At 34.9% G+C, this 18,567-nt stretch overlaps 1 protein-coding gene across 7 annotated transcripts in view; it reads right to left on the bottom strand.

Moving 5' to 3' along the window:
* Window positions 1–18,567, bottom strand: part of unc-5 — a 689,026-nt gene that overhangs the window by 158,532 nt on the left and 511,927 nt on the right. For all 7 annotated transcript variants that reach the window (XM_074136688.1, XM_074136706.1, XM_074136735.1 and 4 more), the window contains one exon: window positions 7,768–7,935. In XM_074136688.1, coding sequence (XP_073992789.1) covers window positions 7,768–7,935 — 168 coding nt within the window. The remainder of the gene's footprint in view (window positions 1–7,767; window positions 7,936–18,567) is intronic.

Below are 18,567 nucleotides of genomic sequence, written 5' to 3'. Positions count from 1 at the left end.
AGTGGACTTGAAAGGGGTTATTTAGGATATGTAGATCAAGAGTATGATTAGTCCAACAGCCGATCTTCTGATGTCGGAATTACGGAGTTACAAAACTAAAATTGTTAGGCCTGCAATACAGTTAGGCCTGCATGGGACTAACTCCTCTCCAATTTGATGTACAGTGTCCAAACCCCCATAAGGCACATCTCCAAGAAATTCCGAATCGAATTCATGAAAATCGATTCACGCGTGTAGGCGCTACTTTGTTTACAAAAAAGGTAACAAGAAGTAGGGGAAGAACAAGAAGAACAAGAACAAGAATAATTTTTGAAAATGCCTTTTTTTGCTCATTTTTGGCAACTTTTTCTCGAAATCTAATCTATGTTGTTGCAAAAAAAAAAAAAACTTTTATAAACGAGTATATTTAATATATTATAAGGAAAATTTGGGAATTTTGTCTTTTATAGAAAAAGAGAAAAATATTGTCAAAGTTGGGTGATTTTCAACGTCACGCTTTTTGAGCACTTTTTGATAATCTTCCCCTTACAGGAAATATTTCATTAATAATTTTTAGATAGAATGTGTACCGGCAATTACGAATTGTAAAAGAGTACGGCGGAGGCGTTAGATCGCTAACGCAGTTCGCGTAAAGCAGAAAAGATATTTAGATCAGAGTGTCAGAGAGACATCTCGGGTTTGGAAACCGCATGTTTAATGAGAAAGTTGCCAGCTCAGAGCTGGGAGTAGTTGTGTGGCTGAAGAGTTAAGAGGTTGGTGTGTAAGCGCTCGGACAATATTTACACTGGGCCCCCAGCTCTCGTCAAGTTTGACTCCTTACACCTTCACTGGACCTCTAAGCCTTCCTTCTAAAATAAGGCAAAATAATGTTTACACTGATCTCAAGCAGAAATATGCCATTCAAATGTTTTTTCTACAAAATAGTATTAAAAAGAAAATAGAATTTAATAATTTTCTTGCAAGTTTTCCATTTTTAATTTCTCTTATTTAAAGAAAGAATTTCATGTAAAGTTAAGCCACACATTGTGTAGAGTAGAAATGCAGTTAAGAAAAATCATTGATGCCTTTATATCTAAATATAGAATCAACCTGTTTGCTGATTTTGTCCAAAACTTTTCTGTCAGGAACTCTAGTGACGCCAATCAAATCTGAAATTTATGCAGTTTTTTAAATTAGGTCAATCTGATCGATCCAGATCAAATTGTAAAACCATTTTTTCGTCCGCTTTCTTTTAAAATCGATTGAACGCTCACAAATTTAACGATTGCAATACTTCCATTTACGTGCAGTAGGTAAGAGACAGTAAATAAATTCCTAATGATTTTACTATCTTTTCCGACATTGAATTCATCATTGAACTGCGAAATGCTTTCAAATTGCTGTGCTTGAAATAAATAATTCGCCTCATCAACGAAACATTTAAACCAAAACCTTAAAATAATGTAAAAAATCATTTCTAGTTCCAGTTAATTCCAGACTATGGGACATGCTATAAAGTCGCCATTTTGAAAGAGTGATGATTGCACCAAGAGCATCAACGAACTATACTCGTCTTCCTTGCTTATTTACGCAAATCCAGTTACATATTTATCAATTTCAGTCTAGAATTTGTTTTCTATTTACCACACTCATTAAGGACTTATATCAATAAAAATTGATCAAAATTGCGATTAGAATTAATGTTTTTTACAATTTTGATTTATCGATAATTAGGGCTGGGTGTTGGACTAGTGATTATGAAGCGAGCTTTGTAAGTGGGAGATCCCGAGTTCGAATCCCGCGTATAGTTACTTTTTATTTGTTAAAAGAAATGTTTATACTGAAGTATATGCTTTCGTTCCCATCCAAGACTCCTGATCGATAGTTGGACTTTAAGCCTAATAAGAAAAAATAGGTGATTACTTTAACGATAATTATCTCGAGACAATAATTCTTTAGAAACAAATTCAGCAGCAGTATTTATTAGATTCAAATTAATATCAAGTTCTCTCTTTCATTTTCATTAATAATAATTTTTTATAATTTAGCTTATTTCTTCAACACACGTGGAAATACTAGAACTCTTCAAATTTTATTCGAACATTTGCTGAATTTTGTCTCGTTAATATATATTTTTTCCCCAGTTGGATTTCATGACTTTAATCTATATCGAACGTTAGAATATCCAAAACGTTTTGGTGAATGATTAAGAGAAACCCGAAAAGGGAATAGAAATGAAAGGAACTGGCAAAAAGTCGGGAAAGAAAGGAAACGTTATAATATGAAAGGGGGTTGGTATGGGCTGGCTCTGGTACATATTACAAGATGAAAGGAAAAACCCTTTTCTGGATCTGCAAGGAGAGATTGTGTAGGGTTCGGCTAAAGCCTATTTTGTATGACTAAAGGTATCCTAGCCGTTTAGGAGATTGTCTGAGAATACTGCCCATTTTCAATAGAATAAAGTCTCCATATAAAATACACTTGTACACTTATTAGAAATGTTCAATAAGGCAAGTAGTTCTTTTCGGCATCTATGGTTTTTAATACTAACAAGTTTTTGGATATTCTGTTATAGAAATATTTACATCAACACTAATTATACAATTCCGATTGAAAAGCCGACTAGCTTAAAATCACAGTTACCCGCTTCGATTTTATAGATTCTCCATTAACAATAATTTTAAATGTGATTTTAGGAAATCCCATAAGGTAATTATGCACAAGGATAATTACTGTTACTACGTGTACATGGGAGACTTTCAGCCTGAAGATGTAGTGAGTACTGAGGTGCCTCAATCCTGACCGTTGCATTTTTCAACCACCTCCTCAGCCTTGAGTGCAGTGTCAAAATTGGAAGCCAATCAATATTAAATTTGCCGAACTATATTAATTGTAATTTCCTCCGAGCGCCAATAACCTCAGATGTTCACGCACCTTAAATTATATACATAAACTATTAGTATGATATAAACTTTGAAATTCATAAAATAGGCAAGGCAGTTTATTAGCTCGGTAAATACGAGTTACTGGATATATCAACAGCTTAGCAGCAGTAGTGAAATATTTTATGCTACCAACTATTTGACATGCCATCTTTTTTTGAAATAATTTTAGTTCAACTGACGTTCAATTATTCTCTTACTGTTGCAAGTGGCATATAGGCGTGACGTACTACGTCTAAAACGGAAATATAAATAATGTATTTCGAAGCGTACTTCTTTCTAAAATGTTTTTACCAACGTTTTGCGCTTAAAACAGATCTCAAAAAATGAATAACCACAAAACTTTAGATTCAATAATACTTATGAATTATCTCTAGATAACTCAGAATAGTTTCCCTGTGAATTCACAAAAGTATTTATTCAAAATACCCGTAGAATCATTCATTCATATCAGGAGGAAACAAAAAGTGAACTTCTTTTCTTAATCTTTGTAACAATAATTAAACCTTTCCGTAAGGACGCAGTAGTCTAGAAATGATTTCAGTCTCCACAGATTCTAGAGAAATGTCGTTGCTATTCCGAAGAATGATTAAGCGACTTAAGAGCACCTCGAAAGACACTTGAGTACTCTGCTATCTGTAAGCTGGCACATGAAAAGAGATGATAGCCAGGGGGGTTGGGTTCTCAGGGTAGTTAATTTCTCCGTTCAACATTTTCCTTATAAAATACTGTCTGCAATTGATTTTCTTGAATCAAGGATATTAATTAATTAATTCATAAGGAGACAAACTTCCGCAAAATGCTCTAATGAAGTGGTCCTTCCATAACTCAGAGTTACACTCCAAAGTGACTCTGACGTGCGAATAAATAATGGACAAACACCGGCTAGTATTCATAACATCACGAATATGTCTCCAAGTACAATACAGATTCCTTCTTCAGTTCTCCTCTAGATGAGAGCTAAAATTCTTTCTAAAAGTCCTTATTTAGGGTTGCTCTAAAGTCCCTTACACTATTCGTTCTACCCAACGGTTCACAAGCAATTGAATAATTAAAAGAGGTTTTATTATTTTTTCGGCAAAAAGAAATGACTTATTGCATAAATAATAAAATAAAATATGTTATATACATACATATTATAAATGTATATTATAGGCTACTCTACTAAAGTGTGTGTGTGTGTGTGTGTGTGTGTGTGTGCAAGGATAATATAATTCATTTTTAATAAATTATTCACAATCTCAAAATTATTTATAATTAAGCTTTATTACTGCGGGCAGCAATTAAGTTATTAAAAAGCTATCTTCTAGAGGAAAGTTAAACAATCCTCTAACTAGCAGGATACAAAAGGAGTTATTGTAGCGGATAAAAAAGAACAATATTTTTTTGCATTTTACTCTATCATTAGATACATCAGATAATTTAGCCAATTTTCATAAATGCTTCGAATAGATGGAGTTTAATAAATCATTTTTCCCACGGAACTAGCTGTCTCCTCTATTACCGGCTCAACGCCTACACTTTAAATTCTCTTAGCTCTATCAAACCAGGAAACTGTACCACAATTGAAGAGCTAGGTGCAAAAAGGAGTTATCTACAGTTTTTTAAAATTTTTAGTAGGGACAAAAAACTAAATATACTTTAAGATGTATTCCTAATGTTGTGTCTGCTGTAAGGATTAGTTAATATATTGTGATGGGGTCATAGGGGCTCAATTTGAACTTTCTAGGTTGCAGTTAACTCTTTTTTGCACAAAATCATAATTTTCAGTAAAACTTGAGTACATATTAATTACTTTAGTCCACAGATTTCTTGTTTTTGAGCTTTTAAGTTGCATTTTGTGTCTTGTCGAAGCGAATGTTAGATATATTATTATGCCTGTCAAAAAAAAAAAAAAAAAAAAAAAAAAAAAAAAATAATAATAATAATAATATCTACCTAATATGAATATTAAATAAACCTGATAAAAAAATTTTGGTTTGATTGATGGCGTCATCTTTTCTGTTTGGAGCAAAAGAAAGTCATCTGCAGTAGAAAACTCATTTTTGCTCCAAATCTAACCTAGGTTAGAGAAATAAGTAATAATAAACGAGTCTGCATAAAGACTCGTTTATGCACCAAAAGATGTAGAATTGAACATACAATAGGGGGCGCCGCTAAACAAATTTTCTGAAAAAAATGTAGATAACTCCTTTTTGCACCAAGCTCTTCAAGACCCAATATTTAACCAGCTGAGAAGATATGAATGAAGGTAATGTCAGATGAGTTTCATGGTTTTGTTGATATTATTCTTGCCAAAAAATAAGGATGTTCTAATCTTTGATAAAACTTCTTTCATTTATGGATTGTGGTAAATGCACCCTGCGGAATATTATTAAATAATATTGATATATCAAAGTGTGCATCAAATTATTGACATATAAATTCTATCAGAATACAAAATAACATCATTATACATTTCCTATGTTCATAACATGTTTTGAATATGGTATACAGAAATTTATTTACGATCAACCACTTCCTTTTAGGGCAATATTCCACAGAGTATGTCTGTCTCCCAGATTCTCGTATAGGCAGTGGCAGTATCGATCAGCAGATATCGCGAGCCCACTCTATGTGCCTGTAGGTAGTCCTGCAGTGGTAGTAGTTATGGCCTCCCTTAACGGAGTTTCGCGCCCGGTAAATAGCCACAAGTTATGGGGACTGAAACAATGGCACCGTACACACACAATTTAGTATGCACCCTCAGAGTCAGATGCTCGCTATGTTTGGCGTACGAATGAACGCCTGTGCGTACGTACATATTTTACTTTAACATCTCTACTAACTATTTTGTATTAACAATAACTGTAGTACCTCTTAATAACAGCCCATTTAATGGAAGTTTATGTATATACATATATATTTAAGTGAACACAGTTTGATAGGCTTGGACAAGAGCTCCTATTGTGAGCTCGTCTCTTTTATGAAAGCAGACTCCTGTAGTTCGCAGATTGGTTTGTAGGTCCCCCTTAACAACCTTCTTCACCATTTTAATATTTGTAAACAAAGGAGTTATGGAGAGGCCCCAAGCTGACATTCTTTCAACACATTCTCGCAGGCCATATGCAGCCAGCAGGTGACCACCTGGGCCTATTTACTTTATATCATATAATGCGCTCGCTAGAAACTGTTTTTGTTCTTTCTATTAATTACTTAATCTCAAATGATTGTTCGATCCGTTTCTTTGTGAAGGTAAAGTATACTTTTAACAACAGATAAAAACCTATTGTGAAGAATCGATATGATGAAACCTTCGCACTAATTTTTTATAGCAAAAAGCTGGTCTAAAGACTCACACGACTTTCAGTGGTAACAAGATTCGAAAATCTGTACGACATCTTTTTTTTGAGGAAGAGGAAGTAGAAACAAATCAGTGGCACATCAAGTTTAATTAATTATAGGTTGAAATAAACGAAATTATTCTTAATGAGGAGATAATTACATGATAAACAAAGCGCTAATTGGCGAAATACATCGCGAAATTATAAATTTGGAATCTTTCCATTCCATCACTCAGAATTACTCTAAATACTTAAATTCCTAAATTCTGTGTAGTGAAAGTTTTAGATTTATGTGTTTGTAATTAGAATATAAAGTTTAAATAAAATCGCAGGTGATGTCTGCATTTGAAAGTACGAGAAATTTTAATCGGTAAAGCGGCAATTCCGAAAATTCAGTATATTTTCTTCTTCTCCTTTTTGATATGCAGATGGAAAGCCATCTGACGGTGTTGGCACTTTAGAGGGAGAAACACCCCCTCTTTCCTAGAAGTGCCCTCAAACGAATTTTACTGGAAAATATTTTAAATACAAATTTTAGATCGATATTTTGTACAATTAACACCGGAAATTTAAAGCAAATCTTAGGAACCGTTTTCGAGAAAGCTAACTTCCTGTCAAGCCTCAATAAACTCGACGTAACTAGCCAGCCGAGGTTGTAGGCTCATTTTGAACAATCAGTCTTCATCAAAGACCTGTTTTCCTGAAGACGTGCACCCTAAATAATCTTATTATAAAATAAACAAATCTTCTAATTTTTCACTTTCCAAAAGGGTGAAACGAATTTACTAACCCATGCGGACATGACAAGGAAGTTTCAGATTTTACTCGTATAAATAAAATTGGAGAAGTATGAATAATGATTGTGCTTTACTAAGGTAGTTATGGCGACATTCCTTTACTCCAGTGCTCCTTAGATAGTTCGTTAGAAACAAAAATCGATTACTCACTCCCAGATGCCGTTGGCCAAACTGTCATAAGTTCCCATCATTCCACTTTCCACTTTCCACAATTCCCATCATATTTCTTACTTTTTCTTTTTCACTTTTTCCTCCTTTCTCAACGTTTCCTATTTTTTCTAAATCTCAGTCTAAAGGCTATTTATGACCCTTCCTTTTTCAGACATATCTCATACGGTGACTACACACTATATAATAAACGACATCTGTAGATGAGACACATTTCTTCCACTTCTGCAGCGAATGAGTAGCAAAGAAGATGTGTTTTCTTGTGCCTGAATGACCATTTTGACAGATATAATCCTTCCAGTCTTTAGTAAATGGTACAGAGGACTTCTACGCACATTATTACAAACGATGTTATAAGTTCTGCAAGGTAATCCATCAATGTAACCTCGTAACAAATATAATATACATTTGACGCTCCATAATCTAATTGTTATGAAGAAAAATCATGATTATTGTTCTTATTCTTGCTCAAAATTACAACAAAAACTGAAAAATTATGAAAACTTGGACAAGAAAGTTTCTTAATATTTTAAAAGAAATAAGTAAAGCAAAACTCACCTGGGCAGACAGAAGTGCATTCATCTTTCTGAACAGAAGACCCCTGGCAGGTCTTGCCACCGTTCAGCGGGGCTGGATTAGAACAGATTCTAGTTCTTTTCTGAACGCCGCGACCGCAGCGAGCGTTGCACTCTGACCACTGCGACCATGGAGACCAGGCTCCATTCACTGAAACAAACCAGATAGTGACATCAGCTTGAGCTTTTAGAATGAAAAGCAGTAGGTTGCAATACAAGAAACTTTTATGCGTCAATGTTAATCTATATCTATTATTTCAACGTTTTTCAATACACTTCGATTTAGGGAAACTTCTAAGAGAGGAGAGGGAGATTTCTAGTGCTGCACGAGAAACGAGACAAATCTCCGTCTCGGTACCACGGAGAGACGAGACTTGAGCAACCGAGACCGAGACCGAGATCGAGACATGATATATATCTCGTCGAGAAATCTCGGTCTCGTCTCGGTTTTTCAAATATTACTTTTTAGCTACAAAATTATAAAATTGTGTTCTTTATTAATAAATAATCATTACGGGTATTGAATTAATTATTAAAAGATACGAATTTGAATTTGAAAATGTTTATTTACAATTTAAAATTGTTTATACAAATATATATAAAAGGAGGTTTCAGGCTGCATGCCTATATCCTCTCCACAACATATCAACATTTACATTGGATACAAGTCGAACTTAATGCTAAGGCAAGAAAATTTAAAAAAAAAAAACCTTACTACATAAGATTAATTAAAGCAAGATATGCTTTAGCCTTTTGTGCTTGCATTTTCTATAATTAAGAGAACTTAAGTTATAGTCCATAATACTTTTTATATGCGGGTAGGGACTATGTGTACAGGAAGTTACGATTTTATTACATATGTTCAATATTACTACATCTATTTGACTTCGAATTACATAAGTAAAGTAAGCAAAGTAAAGTAATCGCCTATTTTTTCAGGCGGGGCTTTACGTCCAACTACCAATTTAGGTGTCGCGGACGGAGGCGACAAGCAAACATACTTTACCGTAAATTTCTTTTATTAACCATTAAATAAAATCCAAGGCCTAAGACCGGGAATCGAACCAAGTACCACAATACACATTAGCTTCACAGGTCTCGCACCGCTCGGCTACCGTAGCGCCCCCTTCGAATTACATAATTTTTACATAAATTCTCTAAATTTCACTATTCAGATCATTCATTCATTCAATTTCATAAATTTCACTATTAATAATCCAATACTTTGAACTTTGATATTATTTGAATTATATTTTAGAATTTTAGAACTAGTGAATTTGAAAAAAAAAAAACTATCTATGCATCTAAAAAATATTGCCACAAATTTTCGTTTTTAAGAAACTCTTTGCCCAAGCATTGACACATAAAAGAGCTTTTACTGAGTCAGAAGTTAGAAAAGATCTTCTATTGGTCATTATCAACGCAGCTTGCGAAAATAATCTTTCCGATGGCACTGAAGTTGCACAGATACTAAAAATATCTTTTGCCATTCTAGACAAATTTTTGAAGGAATTCTCAAGTATTTTCCACCATTCTAAAATGTCAACGTCTACTGGTGCTTGGTCTAATTTGGTATAATTAATTATTTCTGTCTTCCATGCTTCGGTGATATTTGCTGATTTTTGAGCAAATGGTGCAAAAATATTGATGCAGTCGTCGTCGTCGTCAAAAGGTGAATCATCAGATTCTTTATCTTCACCAACAGCCATAACTAATGGAGCGGGAAGTTTGTTGGGAGGTGTATTTTTTGTTATAGCAGGCAGATATGTTATTTGGGTCTATCATTTGGCGCGTTTTTAACATCTTTTTGAAATTATATAAAGATATCTAACAGTAATAACAGTAACATATGATGCATTGAAGTGTAAGTAGTTGCCTTTTTTTACACACATTTTCATTACCCATATATAAATTAAAATAATTATTAGAAAATAATAACATTTTTTGAAAAGATTATTAATAGCAAAACATTTTTAATACTTAAACAAAAATTCAAAAAAACCGAGACCGAGATTTGAGCGACCGAGACCAAGACCGAGATCGAGACTACATAAAGTCTCGCCTCGTCTCGGTCTCGTGCAGCACTAGAGGTTTCTCTCTGAAATACCACTTCAGTACAATGTACGGTCTCAATTTGTCATACAATACAAAGGAAATGAGTTATTAAATTTCCCAGACAAATTCTAAGAAAATTCTACTAAAAGAAGTATTAATTTGATAATTACCTGAGATTATTTTGATTTATTGATTTGAAATTTAAGTATTTACAAATATATACAAATACAGTATCAAGAGGTGTAACAGGCCAGCTGCCTAAACACACCTTAGGCTGGAAACATAGTGGAGCGGCGAGCAAAGCGGCGATGATAGCGAAGAGCAAAGCGGCGAAATCAAACAGAAGTTAACATATGGGACCGCGCATAGTGGCGAGCAAAGCGAAGATAGAGCAACTCTATCTATTTCTAGTGTTTGTTTTCGCCGCTTTGCTCTTCACTATCATCGCCGCTTTGCTCGCCGCTCCACTATGTTTCCAGCCTTTAGTGTGCAGCACTAGAGGTTTTTGTTTAACAAAAAAATAAATAAATAATACAATATGAGATTATTTTATAAAATATATGTGTTAGGTTCATGCAGTTAAATAATTTATATTTGAATAAATTATTCTAAGAAAATTCTTTAAGAAATTTAGGTTCTTTTTAAGGTGTACTTAAGGGTGAACAATTTAGATTATTTAATGATTATTAAAATCATTAAAAATTAATAATTAAAAAAAAGAAAAATGTAATTATAGAAATTCAAAACTGTCGTGAGTTAATTTCTCACGAGATAGTAGAATTAAAATCAAGTCAAGAAGACTTGCTTTGATTATGAAAATTCAGTTAAAAAAGTAATCAATACCATTCTGTGTGCGAGCTATTGTGTGATAGTTTTTTAAGAGGCAGTAAAGCCAATGTATTCTAAAGATTCTTTAACGAAGATAAAATATTGAATAAATAAAAGTGACTGAATAATAATAAAAAAAAAGAAAAAAAGATGAAATAGCAACATAAAGGATAACGATATTTCATTAAAAAAATGGTTCAATATAGACACAATACCGGGAGGTGACACAATAATAGCGGCCCTCTCGCGTATTGCAACAACCCCCCAAACTAAACCTGATATTTCCACAAGAGATTATGGAATACCTGTTAACATTAATCATTCTAATATTATTTAATCTCCTCCCATCACTCTCCCCCTCCATCCACTCTGCCTCTCCCCCCTTACCGGTATTGTGTCACTGTAGAACCTATAAAAATGACTTATGAAGTGCCATGTACAATATAACATGTTTTACATTGACAACAGTCTAGTTAAATATAACGAATATCTCTTCCTCTAACAATTGTATTTTAATTCCCTCTATTTTCACAGATACTAACTTTGTAAAACTTTATATTGATTTAAACCGAAGTATTGTAATTAAATTGAGGAACTAAACTACTTTTTCTTTCACAAAACTTCAATATAAAGTAAAGTAACGCCTACTTTTCCTAACTACCAATCAGGTGCCGTGGACGGAGACGACTAGCAAACATAATTTAATTTCAAAGTTCTCATATTAAAGATTAAATAAAATCGAAAGGTCTAGACCAGGAATCGAACCTAGTACCATAATACTGTATTATAGCTTTGCAGGCCTCGCCTATAACCGCTCGGCTATCGTGGTGCTACAGATACAATCTGTGTACTTCTCAACCTTTACATTGATACCGTGCTAGCCGCATTATCTTCAAGTTTTGCACAAGTGGCAAGTCCGATAATCAGCACCACACTACGTCCCTTGGATCATTACGTTCAACAATCTTGAGAGAATGTTTAACTTTTTTTTTTTTTTTTTTCACTTTATTTGTGTATTTACAACTGCAACAATTGTTGCATCAAGTAAACATGATCTTACTGGTTCAGTTCACTTGTTATGACATGATTAGAGCAATCGGTGAAACTCTTTCGCAATGATTTAGTCACAACAGATCTCTAAGCCATTTTCGCTTCAAGCGACGAGGAGGATTGTCGGGAAGGTGAGGAGAGGAGAGTTGTTGGACAAGAGGATTAGGATGGAGAGCTAGGAGGCTGTGAAAGTTGCGGTAGCGAGACTTTATTAGGTTAGTGACAAAAGGGATGTGTAGGTCAGTGTGTATGGTAAGGTTAGAAATGTAATAAGGAGCATTCAGGATTTTCCTTAGGATTTTGGATTGTAATGTCTGTAGGCGTTTGGAGTTAGAGGGTTTGGTTGAGCCCCACACTTCTGCTCCGTATGTCCATATGGGTCTTAACAGGGTCTTGTAAATAGTCAGTTTGTGATTCACGTCGAGTTTGGATCTGCGGTCAAGTAGTCTACTAAGTAGCTTGTAGCGTCTGTTCACGTCTTGTCGTTTCAGTCGAGTATGTGGGTTCCACGTGAGTCTCTTGTCAATGTACAGTCCTAAGTATCGTACTGCGTCAGCTGGAGGAATCGTTACACCGTTCAGTTGAACTGGTGGACTCGCAGATTTTCTTAGAGTAAACGTAATGTTTACTGACTTTTGTTCATTAATTTTAATTTTCCATTTTCGGAACCAGGTTTCGAGAAGCTTTAACTTTAAATGTGTAAAGATATCTCACATGGTACAAGATTTATGTTGGTGCCACATCTTGTTAAATGCATATCTAAAATTCCAAATTTTGAAAGAAATCGATGGAAGTGTGGCCTACGGATTTGGTTTCCTAGCATTTTCCAATGCTTTTCTGGAAAATGAATCCATCGATATTAAATTAATTTAATATTAACTGTGCACTGTATTAACAATCAATATTATAAAAAAAAAAATAAAGAAAAATTGGGCGAAGCGAGTTCTGTACGAAATACATTTATTTTCTAAATAATATGAAAGGCGACAATATCGCTAATGAGACGCTATAGATAGTCATACCTTCTTTCACTTTATAACCTTACTTTGGAGAAACAGTGTTAGCTGCAAACAAGATTGTCACTTAAATAAGACAAAGTTTAAGATTCACCGGAGATTACATTATTCAATTCACATATATTTTATCCAGGATACTGATGGGAATTAGTAAAGTAAATTTCTGCACATTTATAATTTAATAATGGATAATTATTACAATTGTGGAACGTGCTAAATTGTGTGGAACGAAACAATAGCTGGCACAGTGAATCATCTAACAGATAATTGCAAATCCAATAATTTATTCAAGAACCAGAAACTAAATCCCTGAAATAATACTGTATACTAATACTGTTTAATAGTGCCTAATAAATCGTACCTAATATGCCCTTATCATTATAGTAAAATAATACTGCAAGCAATTAATACTAAAACAGACAATTGAATTTATTGAAAATATAAGTGATTTTACGTCAAAAATAACTAGAATTACAAGTTGAACCTTACAACCTAATTACAATAGCCAAAACTAAACACAGCCATTGATTGGTAATCATTAATTAGGTAAAAGCGTAACATTTGAGGAAGAGAGAGATGAGCAAAAGTCTGACATGCTCACAGAAGAGGTAGTTGCAATCAAAGGAACAGTCTGAATTGTAATCTACCATTGTTCTGGGGGGAAAAAGTCCTTCCGAATGTTTTTTTTCTGTTACGCGCTGTTTTTTTAGTCGTTTTAGTTTGTGTGTTAATTCAAAGTAACCAACAAAGATAAACGTTCGGACAAACTGTCTTTACTTTTTACCATTTGTTTTTGTGTGTATATAATGACAATAGGTTTCTGCAACACTAGCAAGATATAAAGGCTCATTGTTTAATTGCTTTGAAAGAAGAGAATCGATAGTTCAAAATTTATAACCAGCGTGTATTAGCGAGCCGGAGGGCAACCATCTCTCTGGCGAAACTACCTTCCTGCCTCATTCCCCACTTTGTAAAACCATTTTCATACCAGTCACCATTGGAATATCCCCATGTGGGACCGCAAGTTCCTTCTTCTAAACGAGCACCCGCACTGCCTGCCCTTTCCCATTTCTACCCACTGGTTTTTTAAACTAGAAATAATAAAAGTAAAAACAAAGTTTATCTTTCTAAAGCCAAACGAATTGCTAACAAGGTTCGTTCTCCAGATTAAAGTTTTACAAATCATTGCGACCAAAACCAATTTTAGGGCTTCTCCTTACAAGCAGAGGCAAGTATTGTAATTATGCCAAATTATTGAATTTGTGTTTTCGTTGGAATTGTCGGTTTTAAGGTCCCCTCTTAAGTCAGAATAAGTGATTTTAAAAAAATGACATGGCGCATGTAAGTTTGATCAATATCGATATATTTTTATGATTTCTACGAGGGTCGTTTGAAAAGTCCGTGCAAAGTCAGAGAGATAGCACCACTGTCGCATATCTAGGTTATTTTTTTTTTTTTTGTTTGTTTTTTTTGGCATTGGCTTCCGCCATACAGCCAGCATCGTCTAGGTGCTTATCACTAGAATATCACTCACTCTCCATTCTTACCTACAAATACATTCGCTTCACACATTCATCATTCTACTATATACCGCTATTTACATAAACTACTGCTAATGGATGGAGCAGCACTCTGTGCTCCTGCCATCCTTCTCGCTTAACCAAAATTAAAATCACGTAATCCTTCTCTAAGCATTTTGTTCCATTCATTCTAATTCGGCTATAACTTCTAAATACATTCATATTTCATTGCTAGCTCTGCTATCGACTTAAGCACATAACTGTTGGTGGAGAATATAATGTCTTCGTAGCGAAATGGTGCATCTAAATACCTGTATATATCGTCAAACATTCGTTTCCTTTCTACCACATAACGTGGACATATCATTATTACATGTTTGAAATCTTCCTCCTCATTGCAATCTACGCAAAGAGGAGAGGACCTTTTGTTGATCCTGTGTAGATACGATCCGCACACCGCGTGGTTCGCTCTCAGCCTGCTTATTGTCGTAACAACCCATTTATTAGTGCCAGTTCCCTTAAACCATGGTTGTCTAGGTAACTGATCTGCCATAGTTTTATAGAATCTACCTTTATCACCATTATTGTAATCTGTCTGCCATTTTTGTAGTGCTGCTTTTGCAATTATACGCTTGATATCGGTGTGTGGTAATTTATAATTAGCCATTTCCCCACTGTTGGTGGCTTCCTTTGCAAGTGTATCAACAATTTCATTCTCTTTTATACCACAATGACCTCTTACCCACAAAAAATTAATGCAGACTCCCTTCTCTTTAAAAATGGCAATAGTTTCTACAATCTCTGCGATAATGTGATTCATTCCTGCAGCCTGGTTGTGTATATGTGATAATTTACACAACGCACTCTGGCTGTCACTAATAATGGTATAGTTTTTCTCCGACAACGAATAAATATATTTTAAAGCCGTTAAAATAGCAATTAGCTCCGCTGTATAGATGGACGCCTCATCTTCTAATTTAATTGTCGTAAAATAGTTCCGAACCGGATCATACACAGCACTTCCGACTTTATTATTGATTTTGGACCCATCTGTAAATAAACGATATGAGCCCGGATAATGGGAAGAAATGTAATCTTCGAAGGCCGCAGTTCTCATCTTTTCCGGTACCTTTATCAAGTCGAAGGAAGTGTTAACACTTAATTCGCTCAATAAATGTTCGTATTTTAAGTTGTACACATCTAACTTATTATTCGAATATACCTTATCTCTAAAGGTAGAGATTCTAATAAAACTTTCTGTGTAAATGGTTTCTAGGTTATGTTTAGTTAGTAGCATCTCTTGGAAGAACACACACCAAGTTTCAGCCAGATCGGTCTATTTCTTTGTGTTTGGCATTCGTTTGAATCGAGGAAGTCGAGTGATTTTCAAATTTTCGAAATCGTGTGAAGTGTTGCAAGGACGGTTTGCAGCTGTTCCAGAAGAATCCGCAGGACTTTAAGCGTCGTTTCGTCACTGTGGATGAAACATGGATACATCACTACACTCCTGAGACCAAAGAACAATCTAAACAATGGGTCACCAAGGGGGAATCTGCGCCAAAAAAGGCGAAGACCGTTCCTTCGGCCGGAAAGATTATGGCGACTGTCTTTTGGGATTCGCAAGGAATAATCCTCATCGACTATCTGGAAAAGGGTAAAACTATTACAGGTGAATATTATTTATCGTTATTGGACCGTTTGAAAACCGAGCTGCAAGAAAAACGCCCACGATTGGCCCACAAAAAAGTCCTTTTCCATCACGACAACGCACCAGCTCACACCTCAGCAGTTGTAATTCCAAAATTAATGGAAATAGGGTTCCAACTCGTTTCACATCCCCCCTATTCTCCAGACTTGGCTCCCTCGGACTACTATTTGTTCCCCAATATGAAGAAATGGCTGGCGGGAAAAAGATTTTATTCAAACGAGGAGGTGATTGCAGAAACGAATGGCTATTTTTCAGACTTGGACAAATCCTATTATTCGGAAGGGATCAACAAACTAGAGCAGCGTTGGACGAAGTGTATAAGCCTAAAAGGAGACTATGTTGAAAAATAAAAAAGGTTTACCCCAAAAAATTAAGTAGTTTTTATTTTTGCACGGACTTTTCAAACCACCCTCGTAATATGGCGCAAAAATGTTTGTTTAAACTAGGCATACTTATTGAACATGAGCAATTACTATAACTTTTATTCAAAACATGATCCCAAATTAATCGTTGAAGAAGCCTTTTGAGAGGAGGTCTGGGTTTAAGCTTTTCTCAATGTTTTATTTTTAGTATAATTTTTGGTCCTAACTATGAGGCGCTACGGTAGCCGAGCGGTTAGAGGCGAGACCAGCAAAGCTAATATGCATTGTGGTACTGGGTTCGATTCCCGGTCTTAGGCCTTGAATTTTATTTAATGGTTAATAAAAGAAATTTACAGTAAAGTATGTTTGCTAGTCGCCTCCGTCCACGACACCTAATTGGTAGTTGGACGTTAAGCCCCGCCTGAAAAAATAGGCGATTACTTTACTTTACTTTGGTCCCAACTCTTGTACAATATTACAAGATGGATTAAGTGAAATGCTGCTAAAATTCCAAATTTGAAGCAAACCCATCAACCACACTCTTTAACAATTTAAAAAATTATTTTTATTTTTAACTCTAACGGGAAGGATGTTGGCCTAGTGGCCAAGAGCGAGGATTTGTGTGAGACCCCCATTTCGAATCCCATATTCCGCTACTTTTCACTTGTTAAGAACAAAACAAAATGTAGTAGTAAATTATGTTCTTCTGCCGCCGTCTACGATACCTATTTAGCTGGGGAAGTAAAAAAATTGGTGATTAACTTAATTTTACTTTTAATAGTAGAGATCATAGGATCTCTATTTTGTGTTATATAAAAATTAGTTTTATGCAAGTTTTGGGCGGAGTCAGAGGTAGACTTCCCTCTTAAATGACATTTCATAACGAAAAGCTGTATAATGTGAGCAAGAATTAAGTTACGATAATAGTTAAGAATCTGAAGAAAATTGATAGTCCTGGAGAGCGGACGGAAGTAAGAGAAAGAATCGTCTGAGTTCAGATTTGCTGTTCGCTCGGTCGTCCGAGAAGACAGTATATATATTGCAATAAAATTAATAATTTGAAAAAGAAGAATTAAATAGTATTTAAAGAAGTTTGGAGCAAACATTTTTGTTATTTCGTAAAATAATTTAACTTTTTTTTTTTAATCTTTTATTGAATTTACATCTGCAACAAGATTCTTGCAACAAGTAAATGTGGTACATGATTAAAAAAAATAACACATGAAAATATACGATTGGAGAAGGCACCCAGCAGTGTCACTCCATTATCTTGGACATACGTATGCTCTTATGACAGTAGATCGCGGGGCCATCTTCTCTTCAATCTTCTTGGAGGATCGCCTGGTATTACAGAAGATAGGTGTTCTATTAGAGGATTAGCATAAGATCTTCAATGAAAAGGATTTTGAGGTCATCATGGATAATGAGATTACATAGTAGAACGGAGCGTTAAGAAGTTTTCGAAGTATTTGTGTCTGTAATGTCTGGAGGCGTAGTGAGTTGGAACGCTTAGTCGATCCCCATACTTCGATGCCGTATGACCAAAAAAGTCGCAGTAGCAGAAGGTAAAAGTGTCTTTTGTTACACAGGTTGAGTTTAGATCGTTTGTCAAGTAGTCTGGCAAGAAGTTTGTAGCGTTGGTTAGTTTCTTGTCTTTTCAGTCTAGTAGGGGGATTCCATGTCAACCGTTTGTCTAGGTACAGTCCAAGGTAGCGCACTTTGTCCGCAGTTGGAGTTGATGAAGATGGGAGGTAGGTCTTTTCGTCTAAGAGTAAATACTATATATTTTGATTTCAGAACGTTAGTTTTGATTCGCCATTTGATAAGCCAGTCCTGTAAGTGGTTGATGTGTGTTTGAAGAGCCAGAGTAGCAGAAAGAGGACCGGAATGAGGAGATAAGATTGCAGTGTCGTCAGCAAAGGTGGGGAGGACGGTATTTGGGTGTTGATTTAAATTTAAATTAAGAAATTTTAGACACTTTTTTATTTATGATGAATGTGATTTAAACTATTTTTGTGCATTTCAATTTGTATTAGGCACATAAATAAATGGTGTTGAGAGAAGTTAAGTTCGATTATCCACCTTTTCCACCTAAATTAATCGTTTATAACAGGCATAATTAGAGCGCGCTGGGCTTCTGAAAGATAAGCAAAAGAGTTAATTAATGGAACACCATTGTAAATAAGAGTTAACTTTTAGAACCAATAGCATAACCTCTCATCTCAGGCAGAGGCGGATCATGCA

The sequence above is a fragment of the Rhodnius prolixus genome, unplaced genomic scaffold (assembly GCF_049639745.1).
Source record: "Rhodnius prolixus isolate KJV_2025 unplaced genomic scaffold, Rpr scaffold_1, whole genome shotgun sequence".
In the NCBI taxonomy this organism is placed as follows: domain Eukaryota; kingdom Metazoa; phylum Arthropoda; class Insecta; order Hemiptera; family Reduviidae; genus Rhodnius; species Rhodnius prolixus.
This window is presented reverse-complemented; position numbering and strand designations above follow the sequence as displayed.